The 25,840-nt window shown below is 39.2% G+C and overlaps 1 protein-coding gene across 1 annotated transcript; it reads right to left on the minus strand.

Moving 5' to 3' along the window:
* Positions 1-23,420: 23,420 nt before the first annotated feature.
* LOC144703116 (protein HEADING DATE 3A-like) lies at positions 23,421-25,449 on the minus strand. Its single transcript, XM_078575214.1, has 4 exons — positions 25,112-25,449; positions 24,914-24,975; positions 24,582-24,622; positions 23,421-23,732 (listed from the first exon to the last, which is right to left on the minus strand). Exons 1-4 carry the CDS (start codon positions 25,346-25,348, stop codon positions 23,506-23,508), a joined length of 567 nt encoding a protein of 188 aa, XP_078431340.1. The 5' UTR covers positions 25,349-25,449; the 3' UTR covers positions 23,421-23,505.
* Between the last annotated feature and the right edge of the window lie 391 nt (positions 25,450-25,840).

Below are 25,840 nucleotides of genomic sequence, written 5' to 3' on the forward strand. Positions count from 1 at the left end.
TACCATGCTCGAAGACCATCCTGAATATGCAAAGGTCTTCTTCACTCGAGGGAAGCAAAAGTTGATAGACTCACTATCAAATGTTAGAAGTGTTTGTTTTGTTAGGTTCTGTGCCTTGGTTCATCCATGGAAAAGATGATTCCATGGATGCTGAAGCATGTTAATCGTTCAAAATTGATATTTAAAATCAATACATCAAATGTACCTTTTGGGGAACTTTTCCCACCCTTGACTTGCTCTCATTGAGATCGTTCTAAGGACGTTCATGTGCCCGCCCTCTAGAAGTATCCACATGATCACATGGTGATTGGATCTCCACCTCTTCTTCTTCTTCAACTCTCTTTGAAAATCTTCAAGATTTTCTCACCATGAAGACAGTCTCCTCGATTGAATGTAGAAGAGAGCATAGTGGAGAAGGGTGGACTCTCAAATCTGTCTGTCCTGGGTGTTTGAAATGAGTGCCCGTTCCCTATTTATATTTTTTCTCAAAGACCCTTAAAGTAAAATATATTCATCAATGCCCTTATGTTCTTTTGAGTGTGACCCTCTAGGCTCATGTATCATTCTAGTTAAAAAATTTAGCAGAATAATAAAACTTTTTGGCCAATCTTATTAATTATCAATATATAGATTAATTGACTAAGGATCGATTAACCCAATCGATAGATTAAGTTTCCAGCTGGTCGGGTGCCAAGCTATACCTCATGATCTAGAAGATACCGAGTAGTGTTTGAACTCTCTCATGGAACCTTTACCATCATCAGTTACCGTATATGTATAATCCATCATCCCCTCAAGCTTGAAACGACCTAGGGTATGGTTTATCGTCAAACCCTGATCCGTCATTCGATTATTACTAATGCCTAACGGGGATCATTGGAGAAGTCATCTCCAATATCCTCACTACCTTATCCAGAGATTTTCTACATAGTTTTCCTTGAGTCAATCTCCTCTTATAACGAGGAGAGATGATCACGTCTTGACCACTTAATCATCTTTGTGAGCTTCTCACCACATCTGAGCTATGACTTGTTTGAACCCCATGACTAGAGGCTTGTAAGTCATAACCAAAATATAGCTGTCCATTCATGAGATGTCCTTGGTGTCTCAGATCAGTGGATCACTTATAAAACCGTGACATGAAACAACTTGATTGACATTTAGGTATAATACCATTCAGGGATTCATACGGATTAATTTAGTGAACTCTTTCTCCAAAGAGCACCCACTATATGTCCTTAGTGTCGCAACACTAATACCATAGGATCAGCTATACTTATCATATAAGTAGGATCAGCAAGTGCTATTCTATCCGAATAATTTAATGTCCCTCTCGACTATCCATCGAATATAAATATTTAGAATACATGTTTAAAGACCAGTGATCTCTATATTATGATGTCATCATAATTCATAATGTCATTGCACATAGTCATGGACTTCATTAGAAACATCATATTACAATGATAATGAATGTTATATTTTATTAAATGATCATGCCTTTCATAATATCATCATGCCTAACTGTTGATGCATGGACAAGTGAAAATATGATTCCCCCGTTGGGAATCACTATGCGTTGGGTCACAGTGAACTGGCAACTTGAAGAACGTATCGTAGTGGTAAAGAAAATTGATAGAACACATAGCGGGAGTTACCTCACATAACTTCTTATAAAGGTGTTGGTCGACTTTGGACTTGGGAAGAATGTAAACGCTATTATGACAGACAGCAGAAGTAACAATTGATCGATGATTACATCACAGACAAATTCAGTAAGAAAAGTGAACCCCAACTTTGATCAAACTCTCCACATGACTTAGATTTTGCATGTCATAAATCTTGTAGTGCAGGATGAATTGAAGTCATTGGGAATTTTAACGCCACTTACCCCTGAAAAGGCAACAAAGCTAGTGGATGGAGAGTTTGAAGAAGGATGAACACGATGGGTTGAGCAATCTACTTTGTTGGGAGACTTGGTTACAATAGTGCATCAAATTATTACAGCAATTTATGCATCGAATGATAGACGAAGCAGCTTTGTCCAATGGTTTGCACAATTGAAGATGTCTAATAGCAGAAAAATTGTGTGTGGTGTGAAGACTAGATGGAACTCTACACATGAAATGTAGCAGGTAGGATAACAAAAGAGAAAAGTGTTCTACAAGATGACTCTTTTTGAGCTCGAGAGAATGGTGGGAAAAAACCTTGTGATTGATGAACATGAGTGGCAATTGGTGGCAAATTTTGCTCGAATTTTAAAGGCATTCTGTGAAGCATCTGATATTTTTTGCAGCTCTAAACGTATCAGAATGACAACAGTTTTATTAGTGCTCCAAGTCCTTGATGAATATAGATGCCATATAGATGCCATAGACCAAGGACACCTTTTCTTGAATAGTGTGGTCGCCACTGTGAAACAACGCATTGCCATCCAAATTACACGTAGATCCATGAAAACAAAACTTTCTAAGTACGAGGCTCACGTTTGGGGAAATACAACATTTTTAGTTGCGTCATTTGTAAATCTACAAATTGAATTAAACTCCATCACAACCCAGGATTGTGATAGCTTGGTGGCATATGTTCACGAACTATTAATGACGTCACCAAGGAGGAGGTCCCAAACTTGCGGGATGACCACAATATAGGAGGCGGCGGAGGGAGTCAACACTATTGCATGGGTGATTACGAGGACACTGGAATGGATGAGAGCTATGCACCATCCACCAAGTCGAGGCTTGCATAGGTGTTCCCACATCAACATCGTGTCACCCCATTAGTGGAAGATGAGTGACAAAGTGACCTACAAATGACCCTTGTGTTGACTGGTGCTCTATTGTGGTGTCAAGGCAAATGATGCAAAATATTCCCTAAGATTTCTGTTTTGCCAAGAGACTTTCTTCTTGTTTGTGCTTCTAGTGCACCAGTTGAATGATTCTTCTCCATTGGCCATGGAAGTTGCACATACAAATGTTCAAGGATTTTTGCTCAGAACATGTCCATATTGATGACTTTAAAATGTTAGTTGAGGCACCAATGTCCAGAAAGTAACATAGCTGAGTCCTTGACTGAGATTGAAGAAGTTGCATTGGTGGAAGTGGGCTCCGATGAAGACACTCCACAGGAAGGATGGTAGACTGAAACCTCCAGATATAGCTCATTTTTATTAAGCATCTATTTTATTTCATTATGGTTCAATAATGCACCTATCGATTACTTTCCTTCCATTTTGCTACTAGGTAACACAGGGGTTAGAAATGGAATACATCAATACCCTCAAAAGGCTCTTGATAACATCTAGTATACATTACATTTGGATGTCTTCATTTAAAATATGAAATTTCATTTGGAATATTTTTTTAATGACTTGGAACATTATTTCTTTCATACATGGAATTTGAATTGTGAAAAACTAGGTAGCATGGATTATGTTGCAGCCAGTATTCAGGGCTCACCCATTGTTGATGGCATCATCAGGACGAAGGAGAAGTGGGAGCCCAATCGAGACACACCACGTTGGAGTATATGACTTCTACAACAGACACTAGCAAAGCAACCCCAATACTCTTCTATTATTGTCATCAGCTCAGCGTCCGAATCTGATAGCAACCATGGTGATAGCGCCGAAGCCATGAACGATGCCACTAGAGGCGATAAATGACCATTCTCTAGAGAGCAAATTTCACCAATTGTTGTAAGTGTCACACATCCTTACATAGTTCCTTTCCCTCGCTCGACCAGAATTCATGATTACCCACATCCCCACAAGGTGTGGAATAGAAATAGACTCCATTAGTGGAGAGATAGCAGATTTTTGGATTGTTACAACTTCACTCCATCAATGGTTGCCTTATTCCAATGTAGTGTCATATTCTTTCTCTCTGCAGAACTTGCCCAATTAACCCGTCAGGGCAGCAATGAATTGCTCATCGAGTAATCCACTTTGTAACCTCAAACTACCTTTTTTGATGTTTGTGAAACTCCGTTATGTAATGTTTACAGAATAATCATTTTACTTTTTGGATTAAACCATCCTTAAAAATTATCTAGTGAATACCTCTTTCATATAGTACACAGTTTAAATCATTAAATATATAATAATGCTTTTATACTTTATAATTAATTATATGTTTACACACTATGTAAATATTAATTTTAAATTTTGACACCTAGCAATTATTTCCAGGAAAGATAACTAAAAATCAATTAGTGATTATTTCAGTAATAATCCTTCTACTATTGATTTAGACCATTGATTATAAAGACAATCTTTCACAGCTGACCATTTCTTATATCCCTAGATGTTGTATCTAAATAATATTTCACACCTAGTGATTATTTCCATGAAATATATTTCTGAAATGAAAATTCTACCTCATTATTAATATTCCTGAACTTAATTATAATATTCAGATAGACCACAAATTTTAGAGTGATACTTTTATTTCATATCACTATCAAGTATTTAATATTTAATGATTATTTCCAAGAAAACGTTACATAAGAAAAAAACACTAGACCATCAGTTGCAATTTTTTCCACAAAAATATAGGTCTTCCAAAATTCATCTTGTTCAGGAACAGTTTGTGTATGAACCCAAATGAACCAAACACGATCACGAACGTGGACTTTTCCCTATTCGTTGGTCAATGAACATTGTTTGTTTAACGCCGAACAAGGAATTTCCCATCCCTAGGTTTTTCCTTTGATCTGTGATTAGATTCACCATCATTTGATTAGAAGATGCATCTTGCTTGATGATAATTCGTCTTCATGTCACCTGAGTGTTCACGCGTGTCCCTATGGCTTCGGTTAAAGTGTGTCATTAAAGCCTTGTTTTGTTTATCAAGATTTGACTGTTTTTATGTCAGTGCACACGTTGGATGGACTCAGCTTAGCCTTTCATGAATTCTTTGAAAATTCAAATTTACTTTACTTTTGCTCTGATTCTTTACTAGTTTTTAGTAGGGTCGTTCTTTAGAATGTTTGTTTATTGACCACTATCGGCAAGGGGACTAATTAATATCAAATGTTAGAGAAACTCAGTAAGAAACACAGAAATGAAATGATTATAATGACAGATTTTCTCAAGCCACAAAATTCTTTTTTTGTTCTTGAGTTAATCATTGCAATAATAGGGTGATGTGGCAGATCTTTTGAAAGATTATTTATTAAAAACCCTGAGTAAGGATGTTTCGTAGAAGAGCCATAGACAATATAGATAATCACATGTTTTTAACTGTTTAAAGCTAAAAAACTTGATAGCTGAGTTAATGAAGCATACTTTAAAATTTTATTTAATTTTTTGTTTCATAGAAAATCTTATAGTAGAAACTTTATTTCAATGTCTAATTGTCCTTGTGTATACATCTAAAATATAATGAATGTATTTTGCACTGTCATGTGCCTTGAATCAGAGGTTTAAAAATAAGTCATATTTAGGTTATATATTCATAAGTTCATTTTAGAGGTACTGCCCTGATCATGCTATGAACCTGGTGGGACTATATTTGTTTCCTTATCTTTTTCTCTAGTGTAACCCGTCACCTTAGGGCCAATAGGCCCAAATAAAAATGAAAATGGTTATGAAAGATTATGATGCCATTTTATGCTCCCAATTGGATGAAGGAATTCCACTTTAATTAACCAGTGGTCTTGGGATGAATGGGAATTTTCCCAGATTGTCATCAAAGTCTTTAATCTCTAGTCATTCAAAGAATTTTGGTTTCTAATCTCCTTAACCCCAATTAAGTATCTATTGTGTGAGAGAGTGGCTAGATAGGTAAGAGGATAAGTAAAGATAATCAGAAGAATCCGACTCTGATTGGCTTAATTCATGTTTAAAGGGGGTTGATAAAAAAAAAATTGGAAATTCTTACTCATAAAAAATTTTAAATACTCAAAAAACAGATTGAAAATCCAGACATTATGTAAACTATAAAATCTTAAATATGGGCTTTTAAAAAATCAATGAATTGACTTGGTCAACAGATTCCCAGAGTTGACTTGTTCATTATATTTGATTTTATATTTAATCCAATTTTATCTGTCTTGATTTAACTGAATTGAAATACTTGTCATACTTAGTAATTAGTATTTTATTTCTGACCTCTATGATTTATGAATTTGATCTAGTTTAATGGAGTCAATCATTTTTAAAATCTACCCCAGATCTTTGTGGGTTTGACCCATACTCATGATTTTTCTCCATTATATACATTTGAGTGATTTGGAATGGTGTTTTTGCCAGGGGAGAAGGGTCGTTGAATTTTATGTCTTATTGTTGGTCATTTGGAATTTTTTCCCCTTATACTAAACTTACAAGACAAATATATTATCATTCAAAATATCACAGCTATGGAAAACTGCTAGTTCATTATAGTACATTACACATTTTCCCTTAATTTAAGTTTAATGATTTTAGTAGTATTAGCAGATTTCATCACTTGTGTAGTATATTATAAGTGATAATAAGATTCATGTTCTGTTCATTTTGTCTTCTAGTGAAATTTTTTCTGTATTTTTGCCTCAAATTATTATATACATTGCTATATGATACAAGCACAAATGAATATGATAAGAAAAAGGAATAGCTGTTCGTATACCAACTTATTTCCTAGATCCAGATAACGAGGTTGCTTAGAGTCTGTTTCTCCTTCCATGCCAAAGAGGCAATGGTTGATTATGACCCACCCACCCACGTAACATGTAGGGCGGCACCTTTAGGACTATGATCGGCAAGTTGAACAAAAACTAACTATTGGAGTCAATGGAATTATTGGTAGAGTAGCACAATTCAAAATTGATACTCACGTTCTCAGACTGTTGCCTACCTTCCATGGAATTCCTTTTGAAAACCCATACTAACACATGGATGAATTAAAAAAACTGCCTGAATTCAATCAATGTCACAATGTCTCCACCTTTATGGCCAAAATAGTATTGCTCTTATTCATGTTGAAGGAAAGAGAAAAATATCGATTCTTTTCTTTAGGTCATGAGTTTATCTCAAGGGAGAACATGGAATATGTATTTCTCTACAAATACTACTCAGTGGGAAGGACAAGAGCCATGCTATGGGCTATTTATAAATTCTCATAAGGATCGTGTAAGGTAATCTATGGGGAGTGTGAGTGACTTCGATATCCTTTGAGACAATGCCCTCATCGTGACATAACAAATATGTACTTGCAAAGATTTTTTACAATGGGTTGGGAGCGTCTGATACATATTAGCTTGATGCAACTAGTGGTAACACATTTATGACAAAATATGTGGACAAAACTATGGTTTTGATAGAGTTGGTGGCCGAGAATAGCCATCCCCATGTATGTAAGTTCTTCGGAGGTGAAGTACACAAAGGATGGTATGCTAGATACTTATAGTTAGCTGATGTGTATAACATACTAATAGATGCCTTGATTATTAGAAATGGTTATGAGGGCGTCCGACCACCACCACAACAGAATGCTGCCTCTCCACATTCTTATTACTCTAGCTTAGAGCATATAGAGCTGGAATATCCCCTAATGGCTGTCCAAAGTAAAATCACCTTTTTATCAAGGACCTATGACCTACAATGGGCTTAGCTTGATGGGCATATTAAAATACTGAAATCAGAGATATAATAAAAATAGTTATTATAACCCTGTTTATCCCAATTAGGAAAATGGGTACACATCAGGGTCAGCTTTTTCTGTGATGCCTTCCAGATTCAGTACACTACCATGCTTCCACCAGCTCCATAATCACAGTTGATCCCATGCTAAGTACTTTGTGAGAAATCGATGAGTAGATTGACTGAGGAGAGTGATCGACTTGAAACTATAGAAAGAGCTAAAGCATATATCTCTAATGCCCATGTGGTTTAGAGGAAGGACAATCAAGAATAATTTCTTGATCAACTACCTGCCCAATCAACGGCGAATCCAAGGAATCTGGGGTAGAGATCCTTAAGCCACCAAAACAATCTAAATCATGTTCATGTTAGTTGGTAGTTATTTCAGGGCCCTGACTTGTCATATGAGTTCGAATTTCATATTTTTGGATGTGAAAAGAAGTATAAATATCTCCATAGACCAAACGTTCACTTATAAGTATCACATCTTCAAAATTGTATCCTTCCAATGGCATAAGCTACTAATAAATTTTTTCCCAAGGCGAGTTCTCCCCCAATGGTAGCCACCCTGTCGGCTAAAATTTGTCCCTTTTTAACATATTTACCATGTAAGCTGTCTTGGCCCTATTTAGTAGTTGGAAATTAGATGATCCTGATATGGTTTTCCTCATCTATCATTGTTTCTAGAGTAGAGCTTTAAAGATGAGGATGGACACAATAATGAGCCTGCTAGTTCTTGGCGGATTTTGGGGCCTGATGTGGATGAAACGAAAGTGATTCCTAAAGTAGAAGACTTGGAAGAAACCAGTAACGAGACCAATAAAACCATTGATTCTAATCGTTTGGAGATGGATGATATATGTGATCGGTTGTATCCTTGATTGAGATGTGTTGAGCTGGTTAGGTGTGCAACCTATAGATTCATCCATGTGATCTCTAGCATGTCAAACAATGTTCATGCTTTCGTAGTTGTTATCCTATCCCTATTGCACTTGGAATGGATACGAGTTATGAGGAGAAGGTACGAAGGAGAAGAGCCTGAAACACATCTGGCATTGTAAAATTTCATTTAGGGCCTTTCTCCATTTATAACAATTGGGATTATTCATAAAGCCCCTAAAATTTAAGTATATCTTCTGAGATCCAAATGATCATTTGCATGTGACCCTCTAGACTCATGTATTAAATAGTTAATGATTTTGATTGCATAATAAAATTTATTCACCTTCAAAAATAATTAAATTTATTATGTTGCATATTAATTAATGATTTATTTATTTACCTAATTGATATGTCGAGTCTCCAGCCCATGGGTTGAAAAGCTAGCCCTCATGATCTAAGACATACAAAGGAGTGTGTATTGACTTACTCATGAACCTGTCTACCATTAGTCATCGATCATGTATAGTCCCTCATCTGCTTGATGCTCCTAGGAAGAATATGGGTATGGTCAAGCATCAAACCTAATTGATCATGCGAGTGAGTATTGATGTGTTAAAAAATCATCAGAGAACTCTTTTTCGAGATTTCATTGTCTTGTTCACTCAATTCTCACATCATCTCCTCGGCCTGTCTCTTCTTTTACCGAGGGAAGATGATCCCATATTGAGCACTCAATTGTTTTCATGAACTTGTTAACACACGTAAGTAACGCTGTTTATAATTCATTGATTAGGATCTCGTAGGTCATAGTCAAAGTATAACCATTCTGTCCATACGATGTCTTTGGTGTTATGAATATGAGGAACACCTAAACAATTGTGATGTGCATAAAATTTATTGAAAGCTTGGTATAGTACCATTCAGCATTTTGTATGTATCAATTTAATGATTTTTATCTGCATCAGTTTAAGGAACACCTACTATATATCCTTAGTGTGTCGACACTAATGGCTATAGGACCAGTTATACTCATCATACAAGTGAGACTAGATATTGCTATTGTATCTAGACACTTTGGCATCCTTGTATGAGAATGTTTAGAACACATGCTAAAGGCTACTGATATGCGTATTACAATATCATCAAAGTTTATTGAGTTGGATGATTCATTCATGTACTTCATTATATGCATCACACATGGACTACAATGAATACAATGTATTAATCAACACGGAACAAGCTAAAAATATGAGATTTTCTTGCCAGCCTTATATATTTCCATCAGGGCTGAGCCGAATCCCCAGGTTGACAAACCTACGGTGACTAACCCTCATTCTTAAAGTCAACCCAAGGGCAATGCGAGTGATAATGAGCACAAATTACTAGAGGCCTTAAATAATATCACTAAAATGATCTAACTGTTCAATGCAATCTAGCACATTCCATTGAACACAAAATACCTCAAAGGGATATGCATTCATGAGAGGAAAATAAAGAGAAATTTTATGAGTGAGATAATCAGATCAATTATGGTGAGCCCACTATAATAGATAAGATGAGATCTAGAGCCCCAATGATCAGTATACACATAGAGTCCAACTCAAAGTGGGAGGGAGTGTGTATTCTCCCTAGATTTAGAAAAACTACTAGAAAGTAGCAGTTTTAAACCTGTACTATGACATCCTAGATGACATTATGAGTTTGTCCCACTCATCCATCTGCTAACCTCACACTTGATGAATAGAGGCTGAAACTCTCGCACTTGGCATGTGCCATAAACTCCATTACACTCAAAGTAGGAGTAAATGCATGTTCTCCCTAGGTCTCTACTAGACATGGGAGTGAGTGTATACTCTCCCTAATGGAATTTACGGCATATGCTAAGTGGATAGAGATAAATATCATCCAACAGTGGATATTAAACCATTTTAAAATAACAATTTCTGGAGATCCAACCATCAGAAATTTCTGGAGATAAATTCTGTTAATCGACATAGAATCTTTTGGGGCCAGTTTCATTTTAACCTCTTTCCTTCCATATTATGACCAAGGAAGCTCATTCAAAACCTAGTTTCATATGAAGGACACAACAGCTATGTCAGTCCACAAGTTTCGTGCATAAAGGATTCAGTATATAAGATCCATCTTGTTCTCTTGATTTCTTCTTTGATCGTCTCAAGAATACCAAGACAATGGTGACATATACATGCCTCTCGAGGATTATGAGAACTTTATTGGATATCAAAAAACATAAAAAATAGAATCTAATGTTTCTAATTCAATTAATATCTTAGATTCCCAGAAAGACTGATTCAGGTTTCCAATTATTCATTTTCAAAACTCTTCTGGAGCTTTGCAAAGATTAAGGATTATACATAAATGTTGAAGAATGACAGAAAAGGTTGTATGAATGATTTAACATATTCCTTACTATTTTCTAGAGCAAGAGGTTTAGCTGGATATATTGTGTATTAATTAGTCTATACATATTTCATGAATGTCCCTAATGTTAGCTGGATAAAGTTTATTGGGCTACTGAATTGTTGAACTAAATCGATACATGGGCCTAGAGGGTCAGACACATAATATTTCTGGATGTTGGTGATATACTTTACGTTAATCGACATTTATTAAATATTCTCATCGATTGGGACTTGTGCAAAACTTTTTCTAGGGACATTCATGAAAACTTCCCCATGAATTGTTTCCAATTTTATGGCCAAATGAGTTATTTAGAGTCCTATTTTATTTTCTCCCTCTTCCCTGATTGCTGCTTCTAATAGCCAAGTTCATAGAAGCAGACGAGATACAATGTTGTGAAGATTGCATTGACATGTTTAGAACCTGGACATCTGAATGGCTTAAAGTTGCTCATGCGATGAACCAATAAATGATGAATGCAATCCATTTAAGGGTGATAGTTCTTGTTTTTTTATGTTTTGGTTTTTATATCTCTTTGATGCAGAATTCTGTTTTAAAACTTCCAGCAGTCATAATCAGCTTTGAGTGGGGAGAATTTTCATTTCATTGTCAAGGAAGGACAAATGCTTGAGCATCTAGTTTCAAGGAAATGATTGTAAGTGGACAAGGTAAAGGTCGAGGTGATACATAATCTCACCATCCTAAACTTAATAAGGTAACTATGAAGTTAAACAGAACACATTGGGTTTTCCATTAATCTTTTTTAAAGAAATTTATGGAGTCTCCATATGTTGGACACTCTTTTCCAAAAAGAAAAAATATTTTGTATGGATAAATATGAAAGGACATTATGAAGTCACAAAAGTGGGATGCTCGTTATGAAGTTTTGTGTGATGCTTCCGATTATTCAGTGGGTGTGGTTTTGGGACAATGTATCAACAAGAAGCAGGTTGTCATTTTCTACGAGCGGAAGACACTAACTGAACCTTATTTCCGTTATATGATAACATATGATTTTTTGGCTTTCGTCTTTCTTCTAGAAAATTTTAATCCTTACGTTGGGGGGGTATAAGATAACAATCTACGTTGATAATGCAGCACTTAAATACATGCTCCCCAAAAAAGAGGCCAAACCAAGACACATTTGATGGGTAGTGCTCGTTCAAGAATTAGAATTGGAAGTTAATCATAAAGAACAGAGAGAACACTGTGGCTTATCATCTTAAGATTAAAACTTTAGCTTCCAGAGGCCTATATATAAGGAAAATGACTCAACCCACATCGGTCCACATTTAGGTTTTTATGTTGTTAATTTAATTTATCATAAAAAAGCATTTAAATGAATCACCAATCAATACTCCATAAGTAATATAGGGTTTAGGGTTTTGGATATTGTAAAGGTATGCATAAATTTTAATATAGCATAAGAGATCAACCCAATGGGATGCATAAATTTTATTTTGGAATTTTGATGCTTTACTAATAAAATAAATAAATTTAAAAGTTATATATATATTTTATAGTTTTCCATTGATTTAATATCATTCACATGCATGCAGAAGGAAAATGAAATGAACAAAATGTTTGATTACATTTTTAATTCAAGTCGTGACAAATTATTTTTTAAATATTGTAAAGGTGAAACATAAATTTTATGTTTATATCAATTTGTCTATATTTGAATTTGAAGGAAAACTGACTGTAAATGAGAATCATTTTTGAAGAGATTTTTAATAGAATTTTTTAAGATTAAAATGAGTAAAGATAATAAATGTCTTTGTGTATTTTTGGTATTTTTTAATTTTAAGTGGTATAAGGACATAAATTATGTTTACGGAAGTAGGGGATGGGTATGGACAGTGCGGAGAGGCATTGGTGGTCGCACATCTGTAGGGGTGGCCTTACGTCAAGATGATTCATGTAAGTGATGGAACACTTTATATAGATCATGATTTAGCCAAAGTTCGGTTAAGTTTTTATGATGGAAGGGGATGGAGTCCAGTCTAAAATAGACATTCCTTTTAGTGGGATAGGAATGTTGAAGAAATGGAATCCATAGTTGGTTTATAGTTTAATTACTCAGGTAAATAAATGAAAGATAGTAATTCAGATTTAGAGAGAAAAATTTGGATTCTAGAGAGAGAAAATGAAAGCAAATGTGCTGATAGTAAGAAAAAGGGATAAAAATTAAGGGGAGTAGGGGAATGATGGTGAAACTTAATGATGTCACACGCCATCAAGAATCATCGACGACGCTGTCCGGGCCGCCCGTTACCGTCTTGAAGATTGGGTGATAATGCTCGAATATACTATATTATTTTCATCATTTCATTTGTCATGTTTTGTGTTATGTTCGTGTTCATCATCCCATTTTTGTCTCACTGTGACACGTATCGTGCCTGCATTTTCATCATTATGGGAAGGGGCCTTCCTTTTCCACTTTCCCTTGTTTTATTTTAAATTCCCTCCACCCCTTCTATGTGTATTGGGGGCCCATTCTATAAGGGCCCCTAATGGATCTTTTGTCGACCCACTAAAGGGGGGGGACGTTTGACCTCTTCCACGTTATAAGGAAAGAGGAGGACGCCCTAGCCCCTCAGACCAGGAAGAATTCAATTGGCGTTGTGTTGTCTATTTTATCTTGGTCTCACCTCAAATTCAGGAGGAGAAGGAAGGATCGTGCGAAGAAAGAACAAGGAGAAGATTGAGAAGAATCCAAATTAGCCCTAGGTGGCGCTAAGGAAGGGATCGATCTCCTTTGGAGTGAGACGGGTTCCCCTCTGGCTCCGACCCTAGCCACCCGTACCGATTGGGGAGAGGTCAGCGACCTCTTTGGGGCCATTGAGCCAACGGCCAGATCTCCACAGGTCCAGAGTAGTGCGATTTGCCAGCGACGGGCACCACCGGGCATTTGATTGACACAAGCGGGCAATCTCTGGCCTCCGTAGGACATCAATGATGAATTTCACTGGCCCCCTTACCATATGGGGAGAGGTCACTGATCTCTTCTGGCTGCCGTTGCACCAACGGTCGCCGGATCTCCACGGATCTGGACCAGTGCACTCTGCCGGCGATGAGCATTACCAGTATGGACAAGTATGTCCTTACGTGCGAGCCCTATGGATAGATTCCGTTCGGCCGTAGACGCCTTCGTCGCTCTGACAAGATTTGAGAGGCCACCATCGCCATCACCCGGCGACCCGTCCAAGCTTGGAGCTTGGTGCCTCCCTCGAGTCGGAGCCTGCACGTACGACACGTAGGACATTCATTCATCACACCGTAGTTACATAATCCGTTAGGGTTACATCCGTCATATGACGACACCGTCGACGTTCGATACCACCATCCCTTATTGGTACCGAGCCATCATACTCGGTGCCGATCAGACAACGTCCTAGATGTCGTTCGACATGACTTAATATGTAGGCTCCTATTGTTCTCATGCTAATGCCATGAAAACCAACTGCTCTTTTCTAAACTTGGATAATTATAGTTTCCTAGGATTAGACTATTCTCGAAATAAAAGGATGATCAAAGGATGAACTCTTTATATTATCTCAACCAGGTGGAACATCCAGGATCCTAGATAAACTTTTCTCGGTTTATAAATAGTGCTAGAGAACATCCATAATGTTTCAAAGATAGAGACAAAGAAAATATTAATGCATAGGGCATGATCTTAAATGGCCTTCTAATTTTCCTATTTTCTATCGTTGCCATTCTTTCTTGTTTTATGATTGTTTTATCATCTAAAATACCTTCTTTTCAAATTTTGTATGCATGATAAGGAAAGTTTAAGGAAACTTTACAGGGAGTAAGCACATGGCCTAACTCTCTCCAACCTCTCATTTCAAGCCCACAATTGAAATGGCTCCAATTTGGCTTAGTAGTGCGAAACAAATGGCTCTAAAATTGGCATCATATGCTCTAACCCATTGGTCATCAACCAATCTAATTCCTATAAATTTATGCAAATAAGGGACTTGAAAATATTCATGAATATTAAAATATAAAAAGGGTTAAAAAATAAAAAAATATAAAAACGTTAAATAATACTTCTAATAAAATAAATATTATTTCTCTGGAATTTCAAATTCATGCAATATCTATGGATATTTGGGTGCATATTTATAATGTTTTCAGACCTCAAGCTAACATAAGTAGGTAATGAACATATGCCACACTTTCACAATTCCAGATGACTTTTTTCTGTCAAAACTTTAATTATATGTATGATTTCATCACTCATTCATGAGATTGTTTTACTAGTCAGTGTTTTACAAGTTGATGATCTAGAGTTGATGGTTGTTTTTGGACATAGTATCTACAATGGTTGTAGAGCTATCAAGACACAACACTCATTGGGGTATAGATGAAACTATAAATTCCCATTTTTCCAGCATTATAATACCGTTATTATAACAGGGCTTCAATCTTGTTTAATTGGTTCTATTGTAAATTTTAATAGTTGAATATAGATATTTTCGTGAATATGACACTATATACTTGATGCAAAATCATTGAAGAAATATAATTCCGTCATCCATACATGATTATTAAACAACACGTGTCATTATCAGTTCAAAAAATCTATAAGTATTTACAAATGTAATGACAATATGCATGTTATGTTAATCTCAGGTTCATGGGTAGATACAATAATATGAACTTGATTTGAACCTTAGGGTTCACATACTGGTGACTGTTACCATCAGGGGATGAAAGATATGTAATGGAATGATTATGTTGGTGAATAGTCTGCAGAAGTTTTGTTGTCATTCAAATTGATACCCATATTTCACCAATTCAGCAAATTTCATGTTCATAATGGGATCATACAACAACCATTTTATTTTTGAACCATCTGTTATCCTGGATCTTTGATGGGCACTGAGAACTAGCAATTAATGATAAATGTGTAGGGGATGAGGGCGGGGGGGGGGGGGGATAGTCCGAGATCTCTGACCATTAATGCCCCAAAAACCTGACTCTTCCAAACTGGTCATTAATGGAGGGTGAGTCAAGACCTAAATCAGTGTGTAATGCATATATGATGTTCAAACTCCAAATACTCTTAAATAACCATCTGGTAATGAAGGATGAAAAAATATTATGTTATCCAAAGGTTTATTATCCGTTTAGTAGTGGGCTTGCACCCACTTGCATAAGCAACCATGACTCTTGACACCTTAAAATATGAACATGTTATAACTAGGATTCCGATAAAGTATTCGAGTGAGTAAATGTTTTTTGCATAAGGGATTTTCTAAAAATGTCAAAAATATGCCAATTGTAGGTGCAATCAGACTACTACTTTGACAACACCAGGAAACATTTACACCACTAGAATAGCCCTTATTCTATTCAACTTTGATGAAAATCTGTGGCTCACATGCTAATTGCACATTCCATATCTCATTTCATGTTCATTACTATAGTTTATTCATTATAATGCATATGTAATGCTCATGATGAAGTCCATGAATACATGATCTGACATAATGAATATGATAAGATCATAAGACAAATATTATTACTGTTGCAACATATGTTCTAAAATTGATAGCTAAAGAATACTCATGAAGGACATGAAAAAATAAGGTTATCTAAAGGTCCTCAAAGACATTTAATTTCACATAAATAAAAGAAAACAATGAAAATCAACGTTCTGAGGTGCGCGTTTAGGAGGGGAAGCGCAAGGGGCGCAATATAGTCGATGAATATGAAGATTCATGTTACAAAGTCAATGAAGAGTCAGATGCTTAGGAGTCTATTCAGCTTAAGTGATGCAGGACCACGTCCGAGACGAAGTCCGGCCGTCACCGAGGGTTCATACTCGGTGTCGAAGAGGCGTCGGTGCGCGACGAATAATTGGGGTTCGTCGGGCACAGGTCTCCTACGAGGATGACCTACGATGAATGATGCTCGGAAGGGGGTGTCGTACGGGCAGCTGCCGACGAGCAGGGAGAAGCCGACGTCCGGGTGATCGACGGGGTCACCCGGGGATGGTAAGGGGACCTCCTGACCCTCGTCCGGAGGTACGAGGTCACTACGGCGTCGGACGGTTTTAGCCCGCCGGAAGGTGCTCGCACGTGACGGGCGAGCTGACTCGTCCCAAACCAGGTAGGACGCTCAATACGACGTAGTTCTTTCACTCGCCTGTCTCGGTCACCTAAGTCTGACCCGAGCGCGGTGGAGGCAAGCGAAAGCGTACTGTAGGAAATAAAGGACGAGGCGATAGGGGACGGCGTACCTGGTAGTCGACCGGGGAAGCGTCCTCTTGACGTAAGATTTCGCCGGATGTAGCGAGGCGCTGGGCGGATTGATATCGGCAGACGGATCGGGATCGTGGGACGTTGGCCGGCCGGACGGGAGGGCGAGCAGGCCGCAAGGGGGCGGCGGAGAGTCCCAGCGGTCAGGAAGCCCTGCCAACACAACAGCGGCTGGCAATTCCTCAAGCACGTGGGCCACAATGCCAGGGGTGAACGCAGAGTGGGCGGGGCGTGAGGGCCTGCTGGACGTTACATTCCTGTGGGAGCTAACTGAGATTCGGCGTAGGGCGGAGTTGACGCGCACCCTTCGCGGTCGGAGTCGGCAGCTGCAGGACGGTGTCCGCGGGGAGAACGTCGACGAGTGCAGGGGAGGAGGCCACCAACCGTCGGGCAGAGGAGGGGACCGCGGACCTGTCACCGCACCCAGTTTGCTGCCCGCCTTGACGTCCTACGCTGAGTCCGCTAACGGAAACGGATCGGGTCGTTAGGGCAAGAGGTTGCACCAGACCGTGGTATTGTCGCACACCGGTGCAACTTGAAGATTCCCAAGGCCGCAGTCAACGCGCTGGTGAAGGCGCACCGGCCACTCGCGTGAGTTGTGAAGGTCAACCCAACTACTCGGGATGCCGAGAGCACGGGGTCGCGAGTGGCGGGGACGCGGGCAGGGCCATGGAGCGTCTGCCGCGCGCGCGCACGCGCGCAAACGGCAGGCACGCGCAGCGTGGTGGGGCGAGGGCCGACGCGGGAAGGCACGGGGGGGGCGCGCGACCAGCGGCCTGACCTCCGCGGGAGCTTTCTCCTCTCTACGCCTCCTCGCTCTGCGGTGTCTTCTGCGGCTTCTCAGGTCGGAACCCTAGCTCAACGGGGAAGTTCAACTCCTCTCAAACAACAATACTTTTCTTCAAATTCAAAAAAAACGTCCGTGTTAGGGCACCCATCCGACCCTTATATAGGGGAAGGGTATGGGAGCCCAAAGACCAAAAGGACCTATCTTTTGACTCAAAATAACCTTAAGACCTAGGACATAAGGATGACTGGAAGGTAAACAAAACGACGATGAACCTGGGGCGAGGAGGGGAGATCCTTATAGGGTCGAATCCTCCCTCCGTACATGCGATGATGACGCGTGAGAAAACACAAAAGATGAAGATCAAAACCAAAAGACGACGAACGAGATAAAATGCGAAAATGATAAGGTGACCGTTACCCGGAATACTTGAATCCGGGCGTGCGTACCGTCGCCTTGGCTTGCCGAGCGGGCCGAACGCGGACGGCCGGCGATGTCGAGGGCGGTGGTGGCGTCTCCGAAGACGTATCCGGGGCTGGAGCTGGGGCTGTTGGGGATGACGGTGACGACTCCGACGGCGTGTCCGGGGTTGTCGCCGGGGCTGCGTCATCATTAAGCTTCATGTTACTAAGTCAATGAAGATAAAGATGAAGACAAGCATTCTGTTACTATAGTAAATAAAGCTGGTCAGGTGTGAGGTGGAGCATGCCTTTTTCCTTTGATTAGTAGTCTCAAGCAGATACCAGACCTTCAATCAAAGTCCAGGATGATCAGAATTAGATGGTTTTATAAAGGTCCTGAAAGACATTGTTTTTAACATAAATAAAATAAAACAATCAAAATCAATGTTCTGAGGTGCGAGTTTAGGAGTGGGAGCGTAAGGGGCGCAACAAAGTCAATGAATATATAGATTCATCTTATTAAGTCAATGAAGACTCATATGCTAAGAAGTCAATTCAGATTAATCTTCATGTTACTAAGTCAATGGTGATAAAGATGAAGATAACCATTTCGTTACTATAATAAATAAAGCTTGTCAGGTGTGAGGTGGAGCATGCCTTTTTCTTTTGATTAGTAGTCACAAGTGGATACCTGACCTTCAATCAAAGACCAGGACGATCAGAATTAGATGGTTATCTAAAAGTCCAGAAAGACATTGTTTTTAACACATATAAAGTAAGACAATGAAAATCAATGTTATGAGGTGCGAGTTTAGTATTGTGAGCATAAGGGGTGCAGAAGAGTCAATGAATATGAAGATTTATGTTACTAAGTCAATGAAGATTCAGATGCTAAGAAGTCAATTAATATTAAGACTGATGTTACTAAGTCAATGAAGTGTAAGATGAAGAAGAAGTTCTGTAAGGCACTTTTTGTCAGTGTTTTCCTTGAATGTAGAATAACAGAGATAGCATGAGGTCACATAGATTTTCTATTTTGCCACTTTGATTACTCCGTATGTATTTCATGGTCTTGGAGAGTTTGCTTGTGCGCAGAAACAAAGACCTTCCAAAACATTAGACGAGGAAGAAAGGGGAGAAAGTCAAGTCTCTTATGTACGTACTCCATGTACATATAATCCCTCATCCACTTGATGCTTCTAGAATGATTTAGGGTATTGTCAACTATCAAACCTTGATAAGTCCTCTGAGTTCAAACTAATGCATTTAGAAATCATTGCATCATATTCCTTGGAATATGTACTTTGAAACCAAGGGTGGTTGCTCCCATGTTGATCACTAGACTGTATTTGTCAACTTCTTGTTGCAACCAAACTAAGACTATTTAAGAACTCGTAGGGCCAAGTCAATGTACAACTGTTAGTCCATAAGACATCTTTGGTGTCTCAGGTCTAAGGATTACTTAAACAATCATGATGTGAATCAACCTGATTGACAGTTTGATATAAAACTATTAAGGAATTCATATGGGTAAGTTTAGTGAACTCTTTAGTATCTCCACCTTAATGGCTATGGGATTGACCAGACCCATCATTTGGGTGAGACTAGAGAATGCTTTTCTACCTAGATACTTTGATGTCCTTGTTGACAATCCTTTGAATTGTGATGTTACACGAAGGACGGGGGGATCGAACGGCTCGTGTTACACCACAGGGTTAGCGATTTCGTCCTGCTAGGCACTGAAGATGAATCCTATCGGTAAAAATGCAAATTCATATACGACGATAAAATCGGTGAGAAGTATAAAACCATGCGTTGACGGACACCAACGACCATTGAGTCACGGTAAGCGGGACCTGGGAATGCCACTAAGCTCCCAATGATGGAGACATCAAGTTGAGGACCGACGGTGCGAGTACGGCTATTGCTGCTTGTGCGTGCACCATTCGATGCGCCAACCTAGGTTGTACCAATAGAATCCTATTCCCTCTCGCGTATCCCTATCTATCCCTAACCTACCCTGGTGGTGGGGACACGCTCGGGAGATAATGAAAGAAGTAACTGGACGCGTAAAAGGGAAGAAGTGCTAGCGTACAAAATTTGTTATGTGCCTCACGTTTGTATCAGCGATAATAGGGCTGGCGGGCGACCAGCCACGTGGCCAGTTGATGACAATGAACGACAGGCGTAAATGAGCGGCGGCCCAGGCGTTGATGAGCGGTAGTGGCGGGTGCTAATACGCAGCAGCAATGGGCACTGGCAAGCGACGATGACATGTGGTGGGTGCATCGACAGGTATGGCGGCAAACGTGATGGCCAACACAAAGGCGGGCGCGGTGGCAAGATGCCGCGGCGGGCGCAGCAGCTGTAGGGCACTGCAGCAAGGTCTACAAAATGCAATGACAAAGCACGACATTAGAGTAGCATAGTGGCACGGCGACGCAATGGCGTGGTGGCGCAGGTCGCGGTGGGGCACAGTTGTAGCAGTGCGCACTGGCGGCATGATGGTGGTAGGGTGCGCCTGCATAGTGGTGTGGTGGTGTATCGGCATGACATCCCAATGGTGCGGTAGCGACGGGGTGGCCATAGGGCTCAGTGACACAGTGTCAGCAGGGCGTGGTGATGTGCCAATGGTAGGGTTCAGTGGCAGCAGGGCACGGTGATGACAGGGCATGGCGGCGCCAGAGAGGTGGGGCACGTCGATGACAGGGCTTGGCGGCGCCAGAGCGGTGGGGCACGACGGTGTAGGGGGAGGTGGCTGTAGAGGCAGCTCGGGCGGTCGCAAAGGAGGTTCAGGCAGTTGTGGAGGATGTTTAGGTGGGCATGTCTGCGTCGCATCTGCGGTTTGCCGCAGGGCGGCCAGGGGAAGCCTCAAGGGCGGCCACGAGAGGCCTCAAGTGTGGCCACAAGAGGCCGTGGGCGGCCGTGGTTGTACGCAGGGAACTGGCAAGCGATGGTGATCAGAGCTTCGGCGAAGGTAGTGGCCGCAAAGCAAAGGTTTCTCAAATAAATTCGTAGTCGTAGTTTTGTAAATAAGTTTAAAACCTAAAAAAACTAAAAGGGAGTAAACCCAAAAAATATATTTTCTCAAATTTCTTCTTCTCTCTCATCCGATGGGTGCCCCCCTCTTATACGGGTTAAATATGGGCCTTCTCGCCTTAGAAATAAAGGCGATAAGGGCCCAATTAAAGGGTCCTAGGGCCCCCCTAAACGGAAAGGGACCCACAAACACGCCCACACATGGGCTCACACATGCACAAATGTGTAGGTCCATATAGTGGCCAAAACACGTGCGAACAAACAAACACAAACGCATACACGGCTGACATACAAGGCCTAATAAGCAAGGAAAATAAGTGAAAGAAATCAAACCTATGGGACTCGTTGACTAGGTCGGGTACTTAGAAGGCCAGATCTCGCACGTCAGCCCTCGCTCAACAAAGTGGATGAGACCGGGTCTTCGAAGCTAAATGGTCCTCCATCAAATTTAAACATTGAAAATAGATGCTTAAATACTCGTTGTATTTATATTTGATGTTATAATAGTTCACTATCATGTATGTATTTCTTTTTAAGAATGATACATACATTACAAAAAGAATAAATGCTATTATTGAACAATAAAGATGACATGAAATGTGTGATTCACTTGCTGGTCATGTATGTTTCAATCAATAACAATATTTACAATAAATCTAAAGTGGATCAATAAAACATAAATCTTGACCAACCTATGGAATGGAAGTAGAACAGTCAGAAGATAACAATTTTTATACAATCATCATCTGGCCTCTATTACCATCTATTTGATTATATGTGAACAATGTAAGTACCTATCAACATCATATAAAAATGTAAAGATGGAAGGTGAAGAACTTTCTTTCAGGCAACTGGCAATCCGTACAAGAATAATAAATCGAGACAAAAATAAAGTTTTTTCCTCTTCACACTAGCATATTTATATTAAGTTCAAAAATACTGTTTGAGCATGTTTAATGTCGTTAGATGATTATTTAGCATGTAATTAATTGTTTTCTGATAAGTGATACATAGAAATTTCTATTTCATGAGTGTATTTAGGAATCCTGTAAAACCATTATAAATTTTAGATATTGCACTTATTTATTTTACAATGATGATACAAAATCAGAAATTTATGTGATGAATTAGAAGTAATTATCTCAAATGCACGAGAATAAAATTCATTTTTTAAAAACATATATTTATTTTTAATGCTTAAATATGATGGTCAGTATGACAAAACTAATTCTAGGGCCTCCATATATGTGCCTTTATGTATCCTATAAAGGTCGATTGATGTAAATAGTTTCTTTCTTAAGGACAGTGTTTTTTCTTATGTGAAATTTCACATTTGATAAAAAATATTAGATCCTGTATGTAATGAAATCGTTTAACGTTTTCTTTCGTAAGGAAAATGAGGATTATAGGTACTAGTGCTATAAGATTTAATTTAAAATTTTTATTAATTTTTCTATTCCTTTGCAGGGATATTTGTTGGCTGTTCAGAAAGCTTTGACATAGTCAAACGATATTGGCCAAGGGTTTATTAGGCCATATAAAACTCCATCCAGTTTGAATGTTGGACAAAAAACTCAGAAATAGTCGCTTCTTGACATTCAATCTTCCATTTAAAATTACGAAGCTTGTGCGCTTGTTTGATTTTATCGAACGAACAATTTAATCCTTTCACAAAGAAAATATCCTCTTTCAGGGCGTCCACCTTGATTAGCTGTAAATGTGCATTTGGAAGCACTCTTGCAGTGATGAAAACTTTGAGCTCTATGCTATGCTTGGACAACATTTTTGACGTGTTCGCAACCGGATTTTAATCCGCGACTTTTGAAAATTTTGAGTGGACTTCATTATTTTACGTATGATTCTTTAAATGAATTATATATGGGTTAATATATCTTTCATATATTGTCACATGGACCGGATATCTATTGGAGCAAATATTTTTAAAAAACATACTCTAGAAAATTTTACGATGTCCTTGTGCCATTCTTAGGGCCGGATCCAGAATTCATGCATTTTATTGAAATTTGAGAAGGAAAAATGACACTGAAATAATGAAATTCCACGTTTAACTAGCATGCATCCCTATAGGAAGCGTCTTCCACCAGATCCCCCTTCCCGCTGGCAATTGAAGTAGAGGGCAGCAACTGGTGACCCGAGATTGTATTGGAAAGAGAATTCTCTCGTTATGAAGTTTTGTCGGTGCGCTGGCGGATGAACTGTGTTTCTACCCTGTTGCTGAAACAAGGTAAAGACTAGCCGATGGATTCCCAACGTCGGTGCAGGTGTCTCATAGCAAATAAGCTCTCTTCCTGCGAGGTCATTGATAGACAGTTAGTTGTAACGTTAGAGGTCAAATTTTGCGAGGCAAATGGCGTGCTGTGCTAATGCTCTAGATAGGTAATGAGGCAGGGGGAGATGGACAGGTGGCATCGTATCCGAGAGTATCACATAATTACTTTAAAGAGACATGTTGTTTGACTTTGATGATGTTCTAGACAGATAACAAGTAATTAGAGATGCGGACACACACACACAAATACATACATACATACATATATATATATATATATATGTGCATACACACATATATGTGTGTGTACGTGTATTGGTGTACAGGGGTAATTGGACTCTGAAATTTTGGATATATATATTCATAATTAGTCACCAACGTATATACAACGATTCATTTTTCGAAGTGTTGATAGCTGGACTGATAGAAATTTTTTTTTGATAGATAAATAAGTAAAACGATACATGATAGATTATCCGCTAGATTTGCCAATGTGAATTACAAGAAGTGAACAAAATATAAGAGTAATTTGGTGGGAGCAATCTAAGAGGGGTGACCACAAGAAAGTATGGGGCCAAACTCCAGGTGCAGCTTTGGAACTCAGCAATTAAATAGTGTTTCTGAATTGGTGAAACATCTTGAGGAACTGATGGAAACCTTGTGAGGACAAAATATCCTGGCATCGAACGGGCCATGTACGTCGCGTTTACAAAACGCTTTATTTATTTAGATAGAAAAGAACATTTTTACCTTCTTTTGTGGTGATAACCCAGGCAAGCGAAATTCAGCTACTGTCAGTTCGTTTAAGAAAAGGAAATGAAGTTTACTACCGGCCGAAAAGAAAAATAGTTGGGTAGTTTTTACGAACCGAAATCCGCAGCCGTTGTTGCAGGAATGTCCACGACTAGCCTGAATAAAGAAGAGAAACGAATTTCCTGAATCGTAGCAGAAAACTAATGTGCAGTCTGAAACTCTTAATATTTACGGAATTATGCAGTACAAAAATAGTTCAGGAAGCAAAGCTAGTTCAGTCTGAAACTCGCGTAGTGCTGGTCGCCACGAAGCCTAAGTAGAGCACCAAGAAAAAATAATAGATGGACTTCGAGATCCCTAAGCCAATGTGTAGTTCTGATTAAAAGCACCATTCTTTTTTGTATATGCATTTTTCAGCTAAATTTCAGAGTCATCAGAAGGCCTAACCAGTGGAGGTACTCTCTTAGCGTCGGGCTGCTTGGGCTTGGTGCGTCCGGATCCACCAGTACCTTGGCCACGGAAGAGTAGACATTCAGAACAAACTGAACTATCTTGGAGGAGGGTATAATGTGTACTAATCATAACTCATAAATTGTAGGACGATAGTTTGTAGAATGCCGCGAGGAGGGCTTGCAAGAAACTTACGAGTGTATAGAATGTTCTCATGTCATTGCCGCCGATCTCGACTCGAGGGCGTCGGGCAACTTCCGAAGGCCTGAGGCTGGTTCCGTTGACTATTAACTTAGTGTACTGAACCTTAATAAAAACTGACCTAACAAAAGGATTCAAAACGTCGTCGACAACGCGGCTAAGACGCAAAGGATCATGATCCGTCATCTCCCCATTCCTCGCTCTTTTGCCCGTTTTGCGATGGGCCATCATGGATAACGCCTCAAAGCTTCTCAAACGCGTTGGCACTTCGCCGGGCGAGGGATTCTGTGTATTTGGCTAGAGTAGAGTTCTCTGAGTTTGACGATGAAAGAACATGCGGATTATATAGCCTATGGTCCTGCTCACACGAAACTCTTCAGTTTGTAAAAAATAAAGAATGGACATAGGGATAAACAGGGGTAATCGGCAGAGCTAGTCTGCTAAACAGTATTATGATGCTTTTTTGAGAACTAGATGCCAAAGTAATATTATGAGGAAAGGCAAATCATCCCAAGTCGAGTCGCCTTGGAGAAGTCTACTTTTGACATGGAATAGCTAATTTGGATTTTCCAGATGGTACATAGCTACTTTTTTAATATATCGGTTCTCTATTCTCAATGGGCTATAGAGGATTAACTGACATTTGTGTTAGTTCGCTTCCCATTATACCAAACAGCACATTGCTTATTCCATCATGTATTGTAATTCGAACATAAATATTCA

Source organism: Wolffia australiana, chromosome 5 (genome assembly GCF_029677425.1).
Source record: "Wolffia australiana isolate 7733 chromosome 5, ASM2967742v1".
NCBI lineage: Eukaryota > Viridiplantae > Streptophyta > Magnoliopsida > Alismatales > Araceae > Wolffia > Wolffia australiana.